The 17458-nt window shown below is 38.7% G+C and overlaps 1 protein-coding gene across 2 annotated transcripts in view; it reads left to right on the plus strand.

Annotated features, from left to right (window-relative positions):
• Positions 1-17458, plus strand: part of PELI2 (pellino E3 ubiquitin protein ligase family member 2) — a 211150-nt gene that overhangs the window by 170684 nt on the left and 23008 nt on the right. For both annotated transcript variants that reach the window (XM_059914292.1, XM_059914294.1), the window contains exon 3: positions 12845-12946. In XM_059914292.1, the coding sequence (XP_059770275.1) occupies positions 12845-12946 (102 nt within the window). The remainder of the gene's footprint in view (positions 1-12844; positions 12947-17458) is intronic.

Genomic DNA, 17458 nt, shown 5'->3' on the forward strand with positions numbered 1-17458 from the left:
ATATATCTTGTACCTATCAATAAATGTGAATGTTCTAAACTTACATATTAAAAGAATTGGATCACGTAGAGAAATACAATTATAGGCTGTATATAAAACACAGCTAAAACAAAATGATCTAGATTGGGGGTGAAATTATGGAGCATACCAAAGAAATGCAAACAAACAAAAAGAGTCAAAGTTACAGTCTTAACATTAAGGAAGATTGAATTCATGGTTAAAAAAAAAGGTATTAAGTCAAAGAAAGTTTCTTTATAATGAAAAGGGATACAACCCAATGAAGACCTAAGAGTTGTGATCATTATGTATCAAATAACAGCATCACTTTCTCTAAGCAAAATGTATAGGAAATACAAGGAAAAAGAGAAGCTAGTGTGTACAAACATACAAGCGTTGTATGCTTGTAATACGACTTTTATATGCTGAAAATAGAAACTTATCTTTATACGCACTCACGACTGTTCAGATAAGTGTGCAAGTAATATTTTTAAACATAAAAAGTAAAATCATAAATGTACTAAAGAATGGAAAATTGTTCACTTTATTTGGGATTGAGGAAAGCCTTTCTAATTATGAGGTAAAATCTGGAAATGAGAAAAAAAAACACTGATGTTTCACTATATAAACTTCTAAAAATAATCTGTATGGAAAAAACACATTAAATAAAGTCAAAAGCCAAATGAGTGGTGGGAATTTGCAACTCATATCAGAGACAATGGGGGTAATATATAAAGAGTACCTACAAATCAGTATGAAAAAGACCAAAAGAGTAATGGACAGAGATATAAACAGTTCACAGTAAAGAAAAGAGATGACTTTTAAGCATTTTAAAACACATTCAGCTTCAGTAATGATAATAGAAATGCTTAAAGCACAGTGATGTCATTTTCACATATCATGTGATACAGACCAGAACACTTAATAACTCTCTATGTTGGTGAGGGTAGGGGAAACACCCTTTCATATACATCTGGTGAGAATCTAAATTGGTATCACTTCTGTGAAAAGTAGTTCGACAATAACTGTCAATATTAAAAGTGCACATATCATTTGATCCAGCAATTGTATCTCTAGGAATTTATCCTATAGATATATTCCCCTGTATGTAAATTGAATACATGGATATTCGTTGCAACATTGCTTGTAAAATAGAAAATTTATTTCTTAATTTTTTTGTTAAATAAGTTTAAAAGATTGAAAAATCAAGCTATATCTACACATCAAAAAGAATAAGGAGGCACAAATAGCCAGGTGATGCAGACCATTGTACAAGTTGTATTGTTAAGTGAGAGAAGCAGGGGACAGAACTCTGTGGACAGTGTGCTCTCATTTCTGCCACCTGTGCTATGTTAGCACAGACCCTGATATTCCCTGAAAGGATATACATGGAACTAGTACTAGAGGCGCTCTCTGTGGCCGAGGGCTGCATTGGAAGGAGCATACTATTCACTGGTAATGTTTGGTACTCTGTGCACATATTACCCAATCAACAATATTCTCTGCCTTCCAAATCAATCAAGAATCTGGAGCCCTCTGTAAAATTAAGTATTAAATTATCTGATAGAGATTATGAATGTTTTAGTCATAAACATAGCTGGCTGTAATAGTAATTATTATGTGTTGGGCACTGGACTCTGGGTCCTTTACAAACATCATCTGAGTTTTTTCAACAGCTCTTCAAGGCAAGTGTTTTACTTTACAGGTTAAGAAACAGTTTCAGAATACGACCCAAGGACACAGATAACGAGGGCCCTTTTAAGAAGTTCAGTTGAATGAGGCTTGAGGAGGAACATTCAAATGTATATCCAAACTTCTTCCAAAAGCGTGTATGAATGCTTGGGGGAGCGGGGGCAGGCACACATGTTAGGTACATATATGTTTCCTTGTACTTCAGCCATTGTCTTACTCAAAGTCTTGTATATTAGGATTGGAACCTGCATGATTCTAGCCGGCCTAACATCTTGAAAATGCCAACTGCCAAGATAAATGTTGTCTTTTGAGAGTAAATATCTCCATGTCTCTACATAACTACGACGTGGCGTTATCCAACTGGTTTTACTCCGTAACGAAAATGAGATCCTGCAGCAGACGGGCAAGTTTTAAATCAAGGCCAAGCCTTAAAAATAAAAATCCAAGTAAAATGAGGGGAAAAATTGAGCCTCCCCCCTTCCCGTTTTTTTTTTTCTTTCTAACGTCTTTTAAATGAGAGCTTTTGCTTTTTTCGCTATAGGTAATCAATAGGGTTTTGTATTTCGTTTTATTTTGAACCAGGGTAAGTTTTAGTCTTTTTATTCTTCAGTACTCAAGGGATCGTTTTGACAGCTGATAAACTGGCCCATATATTAAAATAATTATATGGCGGGTCTTTGGATATCTTGGTATAAAATCGATTTATGTCATTCAGTTTATAGTATCTGGAAGTTTGCCTGCTCATGGCAACAAATTAAGGCTTGCATTTACTGTTGGCTCACTGTAACACATAGTTTATGGTAGATACCTATGTATTTTCTCTCCAGTGCTCTTTAGAAACAAAATATACTTTTTTTTACCCAGTAAATGCATGATTTATATAAAGTATATTGTTTATAAAAGTATATAAATGGAATTACTGAACTGATTTTACTTTTTCAACTTAGTCATTTTGCAAGATACTTCATTTTCATTTATAATTCATATTTATTAGGGTTCATTCTTTCAGTTGGCTTTGTCTCTTATGGCAAGTAGATCATATGTATGCAGATACTTAAATATTCAGATAAGTAAATGTTAGATGTTGCAGCACAGATTCACACCCATCCCTTAAAGCATTGTCCATTGACTGACTAAATATCTCCTCTTAAAGTTTACCAACTCCTGTTACAGGAGACCACGGTTAGGTTTCTCTCTCTCTCTCTCTCTCTTCCCTAGTCTTGTTTGTGTACAGCAAAGAGGTAATCTCATCATTGTTTTAATTTTCACTGAAATACTTAGCATTTCACAAATACATTGCATTTTCTTCCTTTCTTCCTATGCCCCTTCTTGCTCACATCTAGAACCATAAAATGTTCCGAAGCAAATGCACTGCTGTTTTGATGAATGAATTTGTTGGAGGTCAGTTTCTTTATCTCCTACCAGACGAGCGTGACCCCGCATCCTTCCCCAGGTGACCACGGTGGTCCTTGCCACAGGGTTAGACCCCAAGGTAGTCGGCGCTTCGGACATTGGACGTCTGTGTCGGCACTGAGATGGATGGAGTGCCAGAGCGCTAGCTTGCACTAACAGGGCTGTACCCCTTCCTTGTCCTCTCCTGCTTTGGGGGAGCTGCAGTCACTGTGGGGAGATGTCTTTGTAAAGGGCACACTTTCAGAGTCACCATTTGAAATAGACCGTCATTGAGAGTGACCAGTGCACACATGTGATTGGTAACGTAACCTGTTCGTGTGTCTAGATGTGTGTCCTAGTCACAGCATTGCTCTGTGGGAAAACTGCACATCATCCCTATTTTCCAAAAGACAGGAAACAAAATAACGGAAAGAGGAGATTGCACGTTAGGTTAGCTTAATAGGTTTAAAAAGTACAGTGACATAATCTATTACAGACTTGGATCTGAACCTGTCACTTGTTCAGCACTTTGTGATAAACTGGGTGGATACAGAAGTAGCTAAAGCATCTTTGTCCTCAGACAGCACTGACCTTCCTGGACCCAGGACCAGCACTTGTAAGATGACAAAACTGAGGCACAGAGCATTGAAGTAACTTGCCCAGAGTCCCGCAGCTGGTCATCCGTGGAGTGGGAATCCGGCCTGATCTGTACTCTTAGCCATGCAATATACTGCCTGAATCGAAGGCAGGTTTAAAAAGACAGGAGTTGCTGCCCTCAAGGAGCTTTTCATTCCATCAGTGTAAAGTGGTAAGAATTCCTGGGGGACAGATCTCTGCAAGGCCCATGGACGTGTTCCTGCCCAACTCTCCAGCCACAAGCCTTCGGTGTGTCTTATTCTCCGAACTATATAGGTCATCTCTTGTGACTGGTACCACCGACCAAATCCAGCTTCAGTGTAATTAAGAGGGACTCCAAGTTAGGAACACGTTCTCCTCAAACATTCTCACCCTCTCTGGCATCTGTGTTTGCTGGATTGATTGACCGCGGCTGCCCCAGCACTACGCATGCACTAGGTTCTCTGCCAACGTTTGTCGAATAGCTCAGTGAGGCGATCCCAGACGGGCATGGGAGTGGCCCACTGCCAAGTTCAAAGCCATTGCTTCTAACAAATAGGCTTATCACTTTGATTTATTTATTGTACGAAACACCGTTGATTTTGATGAAATCCAAGTTAGCATTTTTCTAACCATTTTTCTAACGGTTCAGGCACCCATTTGAAATATGGCTCCTTGAAAGGAGAGAGTATTTTAAAGAGTAGGTTTATGCAAAATAAATTATGAATTCCTTTAGCCACCTCCTGTCTTTAGAAATAGCACTCATACGTATTTTATACATAAATTGACAAGGATGGCAGAGATCTCATCTTCCTTGTAGCAATTTGAACCAGACTGGTTGAGGATTTATTGCTTAATTTTTTTTTTTTTAATTTATTTATTTATGGCTGTGTTGGGTCTTCGTTTCTGTGAGAGGGCTTTCTCTAGTTGCGGCAAGTGGGGGGCCACTCTTCATCGCGGTGCGCGGGCCTCTCACTGTTGCGGCCTCTCTTGTTGCGGAGCACAGGCTCCAGACGCACAGGCTCAGTAGCTGTGGCTCACGGGCCCAGCTGCTCCGCGGCATGTGGGATCTTCCCAGACCAGGGCTCGAACCCGTGTCCCCTGCATTGGCAGGCAGACTCCCAGCCACTGCGCCACCAGGGAAACCCCTATTGCTTAATTATACTTGTCAGCCTGACATAAAAGTCATTAGTTCTGGAAAAACATGTTTTTCATACCAGGATTATCTCTAATTAATACACTCAATATCTAACATATATTTAAAGCTAAACAGAATAGTAATCTCTAAAGCCTGTGGCACGGACCACAAGGAAGTGATGGTAACCCCTTGGGTCAGGAAGCAGTGCTTTAAGTGTAGGTTTGTATTTGAGGAGAGACAATGCCATGTTATACGTTGTTCCCTCTGCTTTGCATACAATGAAATCAGTGCTACCGACATTGAGTCCTTCTGTTGATAAATTATAAAGGTGATAACCAAAGACTCCGGTGAAATGGTTACAGTGGGTGAGTGACTGAACTAGGATCCAAACCCAGGGTCCAGTGTGTGGTTTTTCTCAACATCAGAATCCACTGGCCGTTGATGATCTCTGCGATGTCCACACATGGTCTTATTCTCCTTTGCTAAAGTACCTGTAAACTTGAAGCTCAGCAGGATAAACTGGGTAGTCGTATTGATAAACCATCTGTCATGAATATTCCCTTTTGCCCCGTGTCCAGGCATGTGCTGGATTGTCAGTGGATATTGCAGCAAGGCGAAGCAACACCAGAGACCTCACAGGGCAGCTGCCAAGCGCCCGTATGTGCTGATACCCTCTAGTTCCCAGCCCCGCCCACACTGCCCCAGCATCACAGTGGACACGGGGCTCTGGGTAGTAAAATTATTCATCAGGTATTTCCAATAGGCTACAGAATTCACAGCAAACCCGTTTATCTGCTCATAAGTGCGCACATTTCTGCTCTAAACATAAATACCAGAAGGTGTTTTTAAACGAAGAAGGTTCCGTTCCTTGGCCTTTTTCAGTCCTATCCCAAAACAGATTCCGTTATTAAGTTTTTCCATACCAGTTAACAATGTTGTCCCTATAGCAATCCACCCTGTCATAGAAGGCTTGTATTTATAACCAGAACGGCTGCCAGAGATCAATGTAGTTGTTTTCCAGTTTATCAGGTTCTTTCTGCGGTAATAGTTTTGCATAGTTATTTATTTAAGTTGTACGATGGGCTGAAATATTAACTTACAAATTAGAATTAACAGTTAAAGTGGCTGAAAATAAACTTGCCTAAAACATGCAGAATAATTGGCTGGGGAACCTGTACTTAATCTACCGTGCCTTATTAAAGAGTGCCGAGTTATGGACATCGTTTAGAAGGCTATTGAGAACACAAGCTCATATTATGTTTCTTGGTGGAACCCAAACAACAAAGGGGTCTCTGGCTCCATGAGTAGAGTGTACAGGACTTTTCCTAGGATTGTCCCTATCTGATGGGCTGTTAGAGCATCTCTGACTTCTTCCTGAGATGTTTCCTTGGAAACTGAAAGATGGGGTGCATTGAGCAGCATCAGAGAATGCCACCATATTCAGACACATGATGCAAAACTCTTCAGAGCAGCTCTGTGAAAACTTGAGATTTATCCGGAAAAGTTTCCTTGAACATGTAAGCCACACCAGATGTCTGGCGCTCTTCTTTTGAGAGGCAAAAAGAACGTTAATTCTATCTGCTCCCAAGGAGAGAAACTACAGAGGGTGCTGCTGTTTTCAAAAACACATTCATTAGATTTAGTCCAATGCTGTGTGGCACAGGAACAGTAACTGTGGTTCTGTAACAGTCAGCATCCTGGACATCTAGACAAGGGCGACTGTCAAACTCTTGAGTAATTTGGTTCTAAGATATAGTAATAGAAATATGGTGTGGATTTGGAGAAAAGGAATTTCATTTCATTGGAAACTCAGATTCACACACGCACACACATATTACATCCCCTTAAATGAGGCTGGCTCTCGTTTAGTAAGGCATGCCCCATTAATGTACATGCTGTGTGTGGTTTGTCAAAGTTGTACATCATAGCTTCCAACACATCTGGTTTTCTTCTCCTGTCTTCCTAGTGTCTCTTCTATTCCTGCTCCAAATGTGTAAGGACTAAAAATTGTCCATGTGACATGCTTTGTCACATTTTTGCCTTCTCTGAAAAGGCTTTGAATGCTTTACAGATGCCTTTTATATGTTGATCTATAAATATTAACTTTAAATACTAATACAAAATTTTCTTCTTAGTCATCCGACAACTGAAGATTATCATAGTAAAAATATATATTTGTTCTAACCACAGACAGCCTCTTAATATGCATTCAGGACCTCATGAAAGTGCCATCAGAAACACAACCCCTGCTCTCTGTAAAGGCACCATGCTACCTATACCTGTACCATGCCCTGGGGCATAGGTAAGGTGAACACACAAATCACCGTGATGACTTACGTGATAAGTCACGTAAGACAGAAAAGATGCTCTGGCACCGATAGGCCTTGAAAACTGATTGGTCCAGTTGTCTTTAGTTGTGTAGCTAACTACTGTAATGCTTAGTGGCTTAGCAAAAACCATTTGATTTTGTTGATAATTTTGTGGGTCAGGAATCTGGGAAGAGCTCCCACGGCAGTGTCTCTGATCCACGTGGCAAATGCTGGGGCAACTGGCACTGGATGGTCCATTTCCAAAGTGGCTCCTTCACTCACGTGTCTGGGTCTTGCTTCTCCGTGGCCTCCCTCTCCCCACATGGCATTTCAGTCTCCAAGGCCCTCCTCGTAGCTTGGGCTTCTTGTAGTGTGGTGGCCTCCACGTAGTTAGGTGTCTTATATGGCCGCTCAGAACTCCTAGAGCAAGTGTTTGAGGGCAGCAAGGGGAAGCTGCAAGCCTCCAAATCCCGTCTGTCACTTCTGCTGCATTCTGTTGGTCAAGCAAGTTACTAAGGGCAGCCCAGGGTCAAGGGAAGATGAATTAAATTACACCTAATAATCTCCAAAGTAGAAAGTTATGTGCTACAAAGGAGCTGGTTGTAAAACTCCTTTGGGGAATAAATCAGTTTTGTAATTACTGGTTGCCCAACAACTACTTTGTATTTGAGGAGAAAAAGTGAAATGTTGCGCATTGTTTATTCTCCTTTGTATTTGAGGAGAAAAAGTGAAATGTTGCGCATTGTTTATTCTCCTTTGTATTTGATTTGTGCCTTAATGCAGTAAAATCAGTGAGCTTGGCTTTGACTCACGATTAGATTTTAAGTATGACGGTAATAATTAACTGTATCTGGACAACGGTGGCAAGAGAGGGCTGAGAGATGACACGGAGGTTTTGAGTATGAGTGATTGGAATACGGTTACACTATTGACTGAAATAGGAAACCCAGGAGGAGAAAAAGTTTGGACTGAACAATGTAATGATGCTTTACACTGCAGGTAGCAACATACCCAACCAAAAGCACCCTAAAACCCCTCATTTTTCTCACAGAAGTCGTCAGGGGCAGATAGTTTCCGATTTGGTTCAACTCAAAGATGTTGGGGCCCAGTTTGCTTCTCTGAGAGTCTTTTGACCTTCCTTTCCTGTTGCCTGATGGCCACCTCAGCTCCAGATATCCCTTAATCATCATTCGTTTCTTCTATTAACAGAGAAAGGAAAGGATCTTTCTTGATGTCTCCCATTCCAGGAGCTCCACACCAGATTTCTCCTAAGTCCCACCGGTCAGGATTGGGTCACCTTTCCACATGCTAGCTTCAGAGGAGGCTGGGAGAGCTGGTCTTTTCATTGTCAGGCTTTGTCATGGGCAGCCAGCTCAGCTAGCAGGGTGAAGGGCATTAGGTAGGTAACCAACGATGTCTGCCTTGGTGATGAATTCCATTTTCTCTCCCTACACAGTTGATGAAGGCTCACTTAGCAGCCTTATGGAGCTTGAATTAAATGAGCTAACTCATAACTGTAATAAGTTAGTATTTTCTAGAAGCCAGTTAGTTTCTCATCGGGCCTTCTCCCTTTTTTACTTTGTGATTGAACACTAACCCCACAGCTTCTTAATAGAAGATTATTTTACTTATACTTTAAAAAATTGATTAAAAGCTCTTTGACTTCCATGAATACATGTACCTATCTCATTATGCATCTTGCAGGATTGCCTTTCTGGTATCATTACATATTATATATCTTTTTTAAGTGCCTTATGTATGTACATAGGGGTTTATAAGAGGAAGAAAATTCTGTAGACCTTGTGAACCATGTTTGTTTTAAAGTCTGGAGGCTTGGAGGACTCTTGTCAGTTAGTTGAAGTTGAACAAGGACAACCAGCTCTAGCTGTTCCCCTGAATGACAGAGAATGGCTCAGCTGAGCCACGCCGGTGGCACAGGAGAGTAACCCTAAGAAAGCATCTTCAACTGGGAAGAAAGTGTCCTGGCTCAGAAAGGGCCTTGGTTTGGGCACCTGGGTGGGGCAGTGGCTTAACTTCCTAAACCGGATAATGCTGGAGTCTTTCCTTCTCTGGATCTGTAAGTGTCTAATTTGTAATTATCCAGTCGTGATATTTTTAACCCCATAAAATTCACACGTAATAAATTTGAGCTGAGGGTGTCAGTGTTGGTACCGTTGCTGGTGAAAGGTAAGGGACAGGTTGAGAAGACCCGAGGAAAGAAGCTCCAAGTCTCATCTTGAATCCGGCGCAGTCCATTCACTCATCTGACTTTTCCTTGAATGCCTGCTGCACCCTCACTGCTGGGGGTGGAGACCACTGAAGACCAGACTTGCCTTTGAACACTGGTAGCGATATAAGAGGGAGTCAGCAACCCTGGCTTCTCATCACGGTAGAAAAGCAAATATGACCAATCAGTATTGTCTGCTAGGCAAGTTAGTTGGGCTGGCTCTCCTTACCATTTTAAGGCGCTCAGTCCCCGTATTTGAACTAGTGTAGTGAAATCACACTATGTTACAGTAGTTGTGTTTGTACTGAATTCTAGTGAGTGCCAAGAGAAGGCCTTACCTACTCTCCTTTCTGATATTTCAGAAATAGATTTCAAAGCAACTTGGTGCCTTGGGGAGATGTTTATTTCCAAAATAACCTGAAATGATCGACTCAAGTCAGTGAATCTGTAATTTACTAGAAGCTGTATTTCCAAGAGCCATATATTAAATATTAAAATTATTGCTGAAAAATTGATACTTCTAACCCAAAAGAAGCTTAATGCCTCATATACTTGCCAGATGGAAAGCAAAAATTGAGGTCAAGCTTAAACTCTCCTCTTACCTTCCTCCAAATCCCCCAAATCTGGCCCCACTGTAGACTTTAATGCACAAACAAGATCACGTGAGCCCTAATTCATGGCATCAAAGGGAAGTGGGCGCCTCTCCACTTATTTCTGAGGAGCCCAGTGGCGGCCGGAGGTGGCCTGGGTTTCGACTGCCCCCTTTTGCTCCAAACCCCAGTCCTGGCTTAAAGCCCAGTCTTCTGGGGCCAGCTCATCTCCATGCTTCTCCCCCTGTGGGTGCAGACTGTTGGCCTCTTTGCAGGAGGGCCTCCCCTCCCAGCTTAGCACTCACAGAGGGAGACCACCGCAGGACTGGAAGTGACGTAGGTGGGTCACATCGATTCTGAAGTTCCCCAGCCGTCCTGCCACAGGGGAGTTCATCACCTGCTGCTCAGAGCCCCCTCCACCTTCTGGGACTTGTTTCTCCCTATAGGATCTCTGTTCTCACTTCTCCATCTTCCCCAAATCCAGAGGTTTCTAAAATGTAGCGCATGGTTAAGATGTTCCTATTCAAAAAGTCTCAGAAAATGTGTTTTCTTATCCTTCAAAGTGTTCACCTTTCCTAACTCTGGTGGTTCACGTTTACACCATGTTTCAAAAACTGGCGGAAGTTTGAAATTGTAATTTGTCTTTAAATGGGCTCAACATTCAAGGTCACCTGGTTCCGGCATTCAAGGCCTCGGGGTCCCCACGCTTTTTTCCCTGTTGAGGGTGGCCGGGCAGGGGCTGGCCAAGATCTTTGTGCTCCCTTGGCTCTGGGTGGTGCCCAGGTATGGCACTGGGCTCGCTCTCCCTATAAATAGTCTTATTCATGCTTATGATAGTCTGGGCCACAAGAGTAGTTTTAGAATAAAACACTCTAGAAGAATTGGGCAACTTAGGGCCCGTAAAATGCATATTTCCGGGGCTTCCCAGAGTGGCATGGAAGCTGCACTAGGTCGTGGGGTGAGCACAGCAGGTCTTCCTGGGGCGTTGATTTCCCAGCAAACTTGTTTAAACATTTAAAATGTTTAAATGTTAAAACTACAGGCATGTTAAGGAGTAGAATACAAAATTTAGACTAATTTCAAGGTAAGATGTTTCAAGCGTGAGAAGCTTCACTTCTAGATTGCTCTCCCAGACATCTCCAGGGGCTCACATAACTCTCTTCCAGTTAAGGCAACCTTGGTGGAAGTTTGAGAAGCACTGTACTTAAGAGGGTACCATCATACAAAAATGTCTAACTTTTTTAAAGGTGTTCTGTTCTGACACTTGTTAACTCCTCCTTTTGCAGATAATTGGCAAACTACAGACATTCTTATTTTGTGTAGTGTGTGTACCAAGAAAATTGTGTTTGAGTTGGTGCACTTGTAAATGGAAAACTTTTAAGTGCAACAGATACTTTTTAAGGCACTGTAAAATAAGTTATTGTACAAATAATCACCCCCCTAGTTATCAGTTTTGTAAGTTTGAGTTTAATAAAATTATTTTTAAGTGGGTTTTTTCACTTAACTATAAAGATAAACAAGCATCCACTTAACTTAAACTGGAAATAATTCTTCATTAATTTGACTTTCAAAAAATGTCACTTCTATCAGTACCACTGAATTTATGTGACTCAGACCAATGAAAATTTAAGATTGTATTTGTTACTGGAGTTGAGTAGTCTAAGAAGTATTTTTTTTAGCTTCCTTATCATATTAAATGTATAATTATTGTTTCTAATACTTGCATTATCTTAATGAAGCATGTACAATAAAACATCATTTCAACCATGAAGTTCCTGTGGGCAGATGATTGAAGAACCATGAGATTAACCAGGCTAACTTCAAAGTTGATTTGGAATGTTGTACTATTTATTACTCTAAGCAATTATATTAGTCAAATATAAATGTTCAGAGTACATTTTCATTTAGGTGCTATATGTATGTCCAGCTACTTCCAAATGCTGTCTTAGTCTTTCTTGGTCTTCATACAGTGTGATCATTCAATAAATGTTTAATAGATCGGCTTATTAAAGTTTTATTTATTATACTTAATGTAAAAGAATGGAAATGAAGATAGGTTAAAGTTGAATGGACAGGGTAATTGAAATAATTTGGAGTATAATTTAAATAAACTTCTTTGTTAATTTGGAAATTTTAAAGTATGTGACCACAACTTAAAATGGGTTGAAATATATCATTATGGAGGAAATAAGAACAACATCATATTATTGGTTTCTGGGTTCTTTGAAAAAGACTATTAGCTTTAGTCTAGTCTAAAAGTAGAGGCGATAAAACTAACTTAGTTACCTTATTTATTAACTCAATAAATATCTGGGTTAAGCAAGTGCTTATACAAGTTTTAAATAAGATGTAGAACAGAGCATAAGTATGATTATCATTGGCTAAAATAGTACATTATTATATGGAAGTTTTTATAGAATTTTACTTTTTTTCAATGATTCTTTTACTCTCATAATCTCCATCATGTAGGAAAAATACTATTACAAAATGTTCCTGACTTATCTGTTTCAGTGTGAAATAAATTAAGAAATTTTAAATCATATTAGTCTGAAAATTCTGTCACTGAGTTAAGGTAACATGGAGAAAGTGTATGTTTTTCTAGGACTGTGATTAAATCAGGTCTTGGAAACTAGTGAATTAACTTTGATTTGGCTTAAGTAAAATATTGTTTATATTAAGGATGAATATTTGGTAAACCCAGTATTATGACTGCTGGCTCCTCTGTAATTCAGGGCACAGCAGGGACAGGCTCTGACCATTAGGAAAATGCTGGCTTGTGTTGGGTTTTGCTGGTAGAGTGATGTCTCTTAACTACAAACAGAATTGTGGTAAGTTGTTGAAATGAAATTCTAACAAATTTTTATATTTTTTATTTCATTATTAGGCTATCAGCTGCAAAGGTCAACACAGCATATCGTACACTCTGTCAAGGAATCAGACTGTGGTGGTCGAGTACACGCATGATAAAGATACGGATATGTTTCAGGTAACATCTTTCTGTTTTCCATGGAAATTTTTAGCACATTTTTCCTTCGATTCTCTATTTTGATATGTAGTCAGAACTTCTAGCACAGTAGTGTTTGGTGATGTCCAGGGGGAAAAAGGTGAGGATAATATTTAAATTGTTCCTATTTGGTTTTCAAAAGACTAAGAAAACACTTAATTCTAAAAATGCAGAAAGAAATTATAAAGACTACATTCTCAGATCTCAGTGCAATAAAAAAGAGACTCTAAAAACAAGAACAAACATTTTTAGAGCCAGCTACTTTTAAAAGTTAACATGTTCAAAATAACTTCCTAAATAACACTTGAACCAAAGAGGACATCAAAACTACAATTATAGGCCTTTTAAAAAATAACTGTGGAAACATTTAATAGCATAACTCATGAGATGTGACTGATGTTGTACTCGGAAGAAAATGTTTAAGTGCTTAAACATGTAAAATGTAAAAGCACTTAAAACTTAAAAGCACTTAAAACTTTTAAGTGTTTTTATTATTTGGAAGGAAGGAAGGAACTCAAGGAATTAAACATTGATCAGAAAAAGTTCCTTTTAAAAAATGACAGTAAGAAAGTAGAGGACAGTTTGAGAAGGATAGGTGTTACCTCTTCTCTAAATGTTTGATAGATTTCGCCTGTGAAGCCATCTGGTCCTGGACTTTTGTTTGTTGGGAGTTTTTTAATCAGTTTCAATTTCAGTACTTGTGATTAGTCTGTTCATATTTTCTGTTTCTTCCTGGATCAGTCTTGGAAGGTTGTACTTTTCTAAGAATTTGTCCATTTCTTCCAGGTTGTCCATTTTATTGGCATAGAGTTGCTTGTAGTAGTCTTTTACAATCCTCTGTATTTCTGTGGTGTCCGTTTTAACTTCTTTTTTATTTCTAATTTTACTGATTTGAGCCCTCTCCCTTTTTTTCTTGATGAGTCTGACTAAAGGCTTATCAATTTTGTTTATCTTCTCAAAGAACCACCTTTTAGTTTCATTGGTCTTTGCTATTGTTTTCTTTGTTTCTATTTCATTTATTTCTGCTCTGATCTTTCTTTCTTTCCTTCTACTAACTTTAGGTTTTGTTTGTTCTTCTTTCTCTAGTTGCTTTAGGTGTAAGGTCAGGTTGTTTATTTGAGATTTTTCTTGTTTCCTGAGGTAAGATAGTATTGCTGTAAACTTCCCTCTTAGAACTGCTTTTGCTGCATCCCATAGGTTTTAGATTGTTGTGTTTTCGTTGTCATTTGTGTTTAGGTATTTTTTGATTTCCTCTTTGATTTCTTCATTTACCCATTGGCTGTTTAGTAACATGTTGTTTAGCCTCCATGTGTTAGTGTTTTTTACAGTTTTTTTCCTGTAACTGATTTCTAATCTCATAGTGTTGTGATTAGAAAAGATGCCTGATATGATTTCAATTTTCTTAAATTTACTGAGGCTTGATTTGTGACCCAAGATGTGATCTATCCTGGAGAATGTTCCATGTGCACTTGAGAAGAAAGTGTATTCTGCTGCTTTCAGATGGAATGTCCTATAGAAATAAACTATACTCTAATAAAAATTTTAAAAAAAGAAAGGACAGGCTCAAGAATAGTTTTAGTGGTATATAATTGAAAGTCCAGAAACACTTCAAAAGAAAGCAGAAGGAAGGAAATATTAAAGGAAAAAATTATCAATTAATTTAAAAAGAAGGGAATTAATAATATATCCAAGATTTGGTACTTTTTTTTTTAATTGAAGTATAGTTGATTTACAGTGTTGTGTTAGGTTCAGGTATACAGCAAAATGATTCAGTTATACATGTATATACACACAGAAATATATTCTTTTTTCAGATTCTTTTCCATTATAAGTTATTACAAGTTATATGCAGTAGGTCTTTGCTGGTTATCTGTTTTATATATAGTAGTGTGTATATGTTAATCCCAAACTACTATTTTATCCCTCCCCCTGCTTTCCCCTTTGGTAACCACAAGTTTGTTTTCTATGTCTGTGAGTCCGTTCAAGATTTGGTACTTTAAAACAACAGGAAATTAAAATTAAGGCTAATGGAAAAAGCAAACACAGATTCAACCAGGAGGCTTTGCATTTCTATATGGAGAGTTAAATTATTAAATAAATGATGTTGAAACAAATGTCAAAAAAGTATCATAGATACATCAAAAAGGGGAAATAGGGAACTCCCTGGCGATCCGGTGGTTAGGACTTGGCACTTTCACTGCTGGGGCCCAGGTTCAATCCCTGGTCGGGGAAATAAGATCACGCCAGCCACGTGGTGGGGGCAGAAAAAGGAGGGGGGGATAAATAGTTCTGAAAAATAAGAAAACCTGCTCAGCCTCGCTTATAAAACAGAAATGTGAATTCAGATCACACAGAGGTACCATTTTTCACTTTCCAGATTGGCAGAAATCCAAAAGGTTTTGTCAGAGGTGTGGGGAAGCAGATGCTCTCCTACATCCTATAAATTAGTCTGACCTCTATGGGGCAGTGACTTGGAAACATCTATGAAAAAGACACAGTGCTTGCACTCTGTGACTCGGCTTTTCTCTTTCTAAAGCTCTCCTCTTTCTAGAGATTTACCCGAGATTCCCCTGCATACATGCAAAATGACATTTTTACAAACTTATTGCTTGCGGCGTGGTTTAATAGTATAAGATTGCAAACAACCTAAATGTCCTTTAGTAGAGGAGCAGTTAAGTAAGCTCAGGTACAGCCATGTAGCGGAGGCCTCCAAGGCCGTACAGCAGAACTAGGAAAAGCTCACACAGCCTCATACAGTCACAAAAAGAGCTCCAAACATATTTAATGAATTAAAATTAATATGATTAAATATATTGAGGCTCTGATAGTATTATATTCACTTAAGGTTACTTAATGTTGATAAATTAATGTTATTAAACATATTAAATAGCATATTAATTGTTAGATAGCAAATTAGTACAGTTAAATGATTTAAATATGCTTATATGCTTGAAAAGTCTCCAAAAGGATAAACAGGACATTACTAATAGAGCAGTGGTTTTTGTGGGGAAGAGAACTGGGCAGGGTGGTATCCAGGGAGGTTATTCCATGCTTTTTTATCTTTGAACCTTGTGAATGTGTTAGCTATTTAAAAAACCTGAACAATCCTATATAGATACATAGATGGATACAAAGATGGTACGGTGAGTCGCAGTCAGAGATACAGGCATAGTTACTTAAGTGCCAGTACATCAAAAGTAACATGTATGATATTTAGACACATTATTAACAGTGGTTTTACTCTTCATGCCATTCCATTTTATAATATTCTAAATGTTTTTTCCTTCTCATTCTCCCAAAGAAAAAGCTCTCCCTAAATAAACATCTGCATATGCTTCCTTGTTGATATTTTTATGGAACTCTGTAACAATTTCTTTCTTTAATACTCTCCAGAGTTATACATCTTGAATATATAAGATTTTTTACTAATGTGTTACATAGGTAGAAGATTCTCAGTACTAAAAACATAAATCCAGAAAATTTTACAGTTGTTGGTAGGACATTTTTTTACCACTTAAAATCAACAGGTTACTGTGGTTGCACATGTTTGTTTCATTACTATTCTTCAGTGACAGAAATGGTGTGTTCTTCACTATTGTACAGTCACATTCTACTCAAATTGTTCACTCTCTTCCTTCTCACCCAATGCAGAATGAATTAAAGATTTAGCTGGATTTTTTCAGCTTCCTGTTAGTTTTTTTTTTCCCACTTATTGTGGTAAGAACACTTAACATGAGATCTATCCTCTTGACAGATTTTTAAGTGCATGATACAGTATTTAACTATTTTAACTGTTGTACAGCACATCTCTAGAACTTACCCGAATATCTTGTGTAACTGAAACTTTATACCTATTGAACAACATCTCCCATTTCCCTCTCCCCGCAGCCCCTGGCAACCACCATTCTACACTCTGTTTCTGTGAGTTTGACTATTTTAGATACCTCATGTACTTGGATTTGTCCTTCTGTGACTGGCTTATTTCACCTAGCATAGTGTCCTCTAAGTTCATCCATATTATCGCATGTGACAGGATTTCCTTCTTTTTAAGGCTGAATAGTATTCCATTGTATGTATATGCTGCTTTCTCTTTCTCCACTCACCCGTTAATAGACACCTCAGTTGTTTCCATATCTTGGCTATTGTGAATAATGCTGCAATGAACATGGGCAGCAGATACTGCTCCGAGATCTTGATTTCAGTTCTTGTGGATAAATACCCCGAAGTAGGTTTGCTGGGTCACATGGTAGTTTTATTTTATTTTTTTTTGAGGAGCCTCCATACTGATTTGAACTTCTAAATGCTTTATGCATACCTCCCATTTCATCACACAGAATATTAAAAGACTCAAGATTTAATAAAATTAATAATTTTTTACTGCTTCATCAAAGCATACATATCCCTCCCCCACCCTTACCCCCTGTGAAATCAGCATTTTTTTAACTGCAAGTGCACAGCAGTGAGGTACACGGTGACCATCAGTATAGTTTGGTG

Source organism: Balaenoptera ricei, chromosome 2 (genome assembly GCF_028023285.1).
Source record: "Balaenoptera ricei isolate mBalRic1 chromosome 2, mBalRic1.hap2, whole genome shotgun sequence".
Taxonomy (NCBI): domain Eukaryota; kingdom Metazoa; phylum Chordata; class Mammalia; order Artiodactyla; family Balaenopteridae; genus Balaenoptera; species Balaenoptera ricei.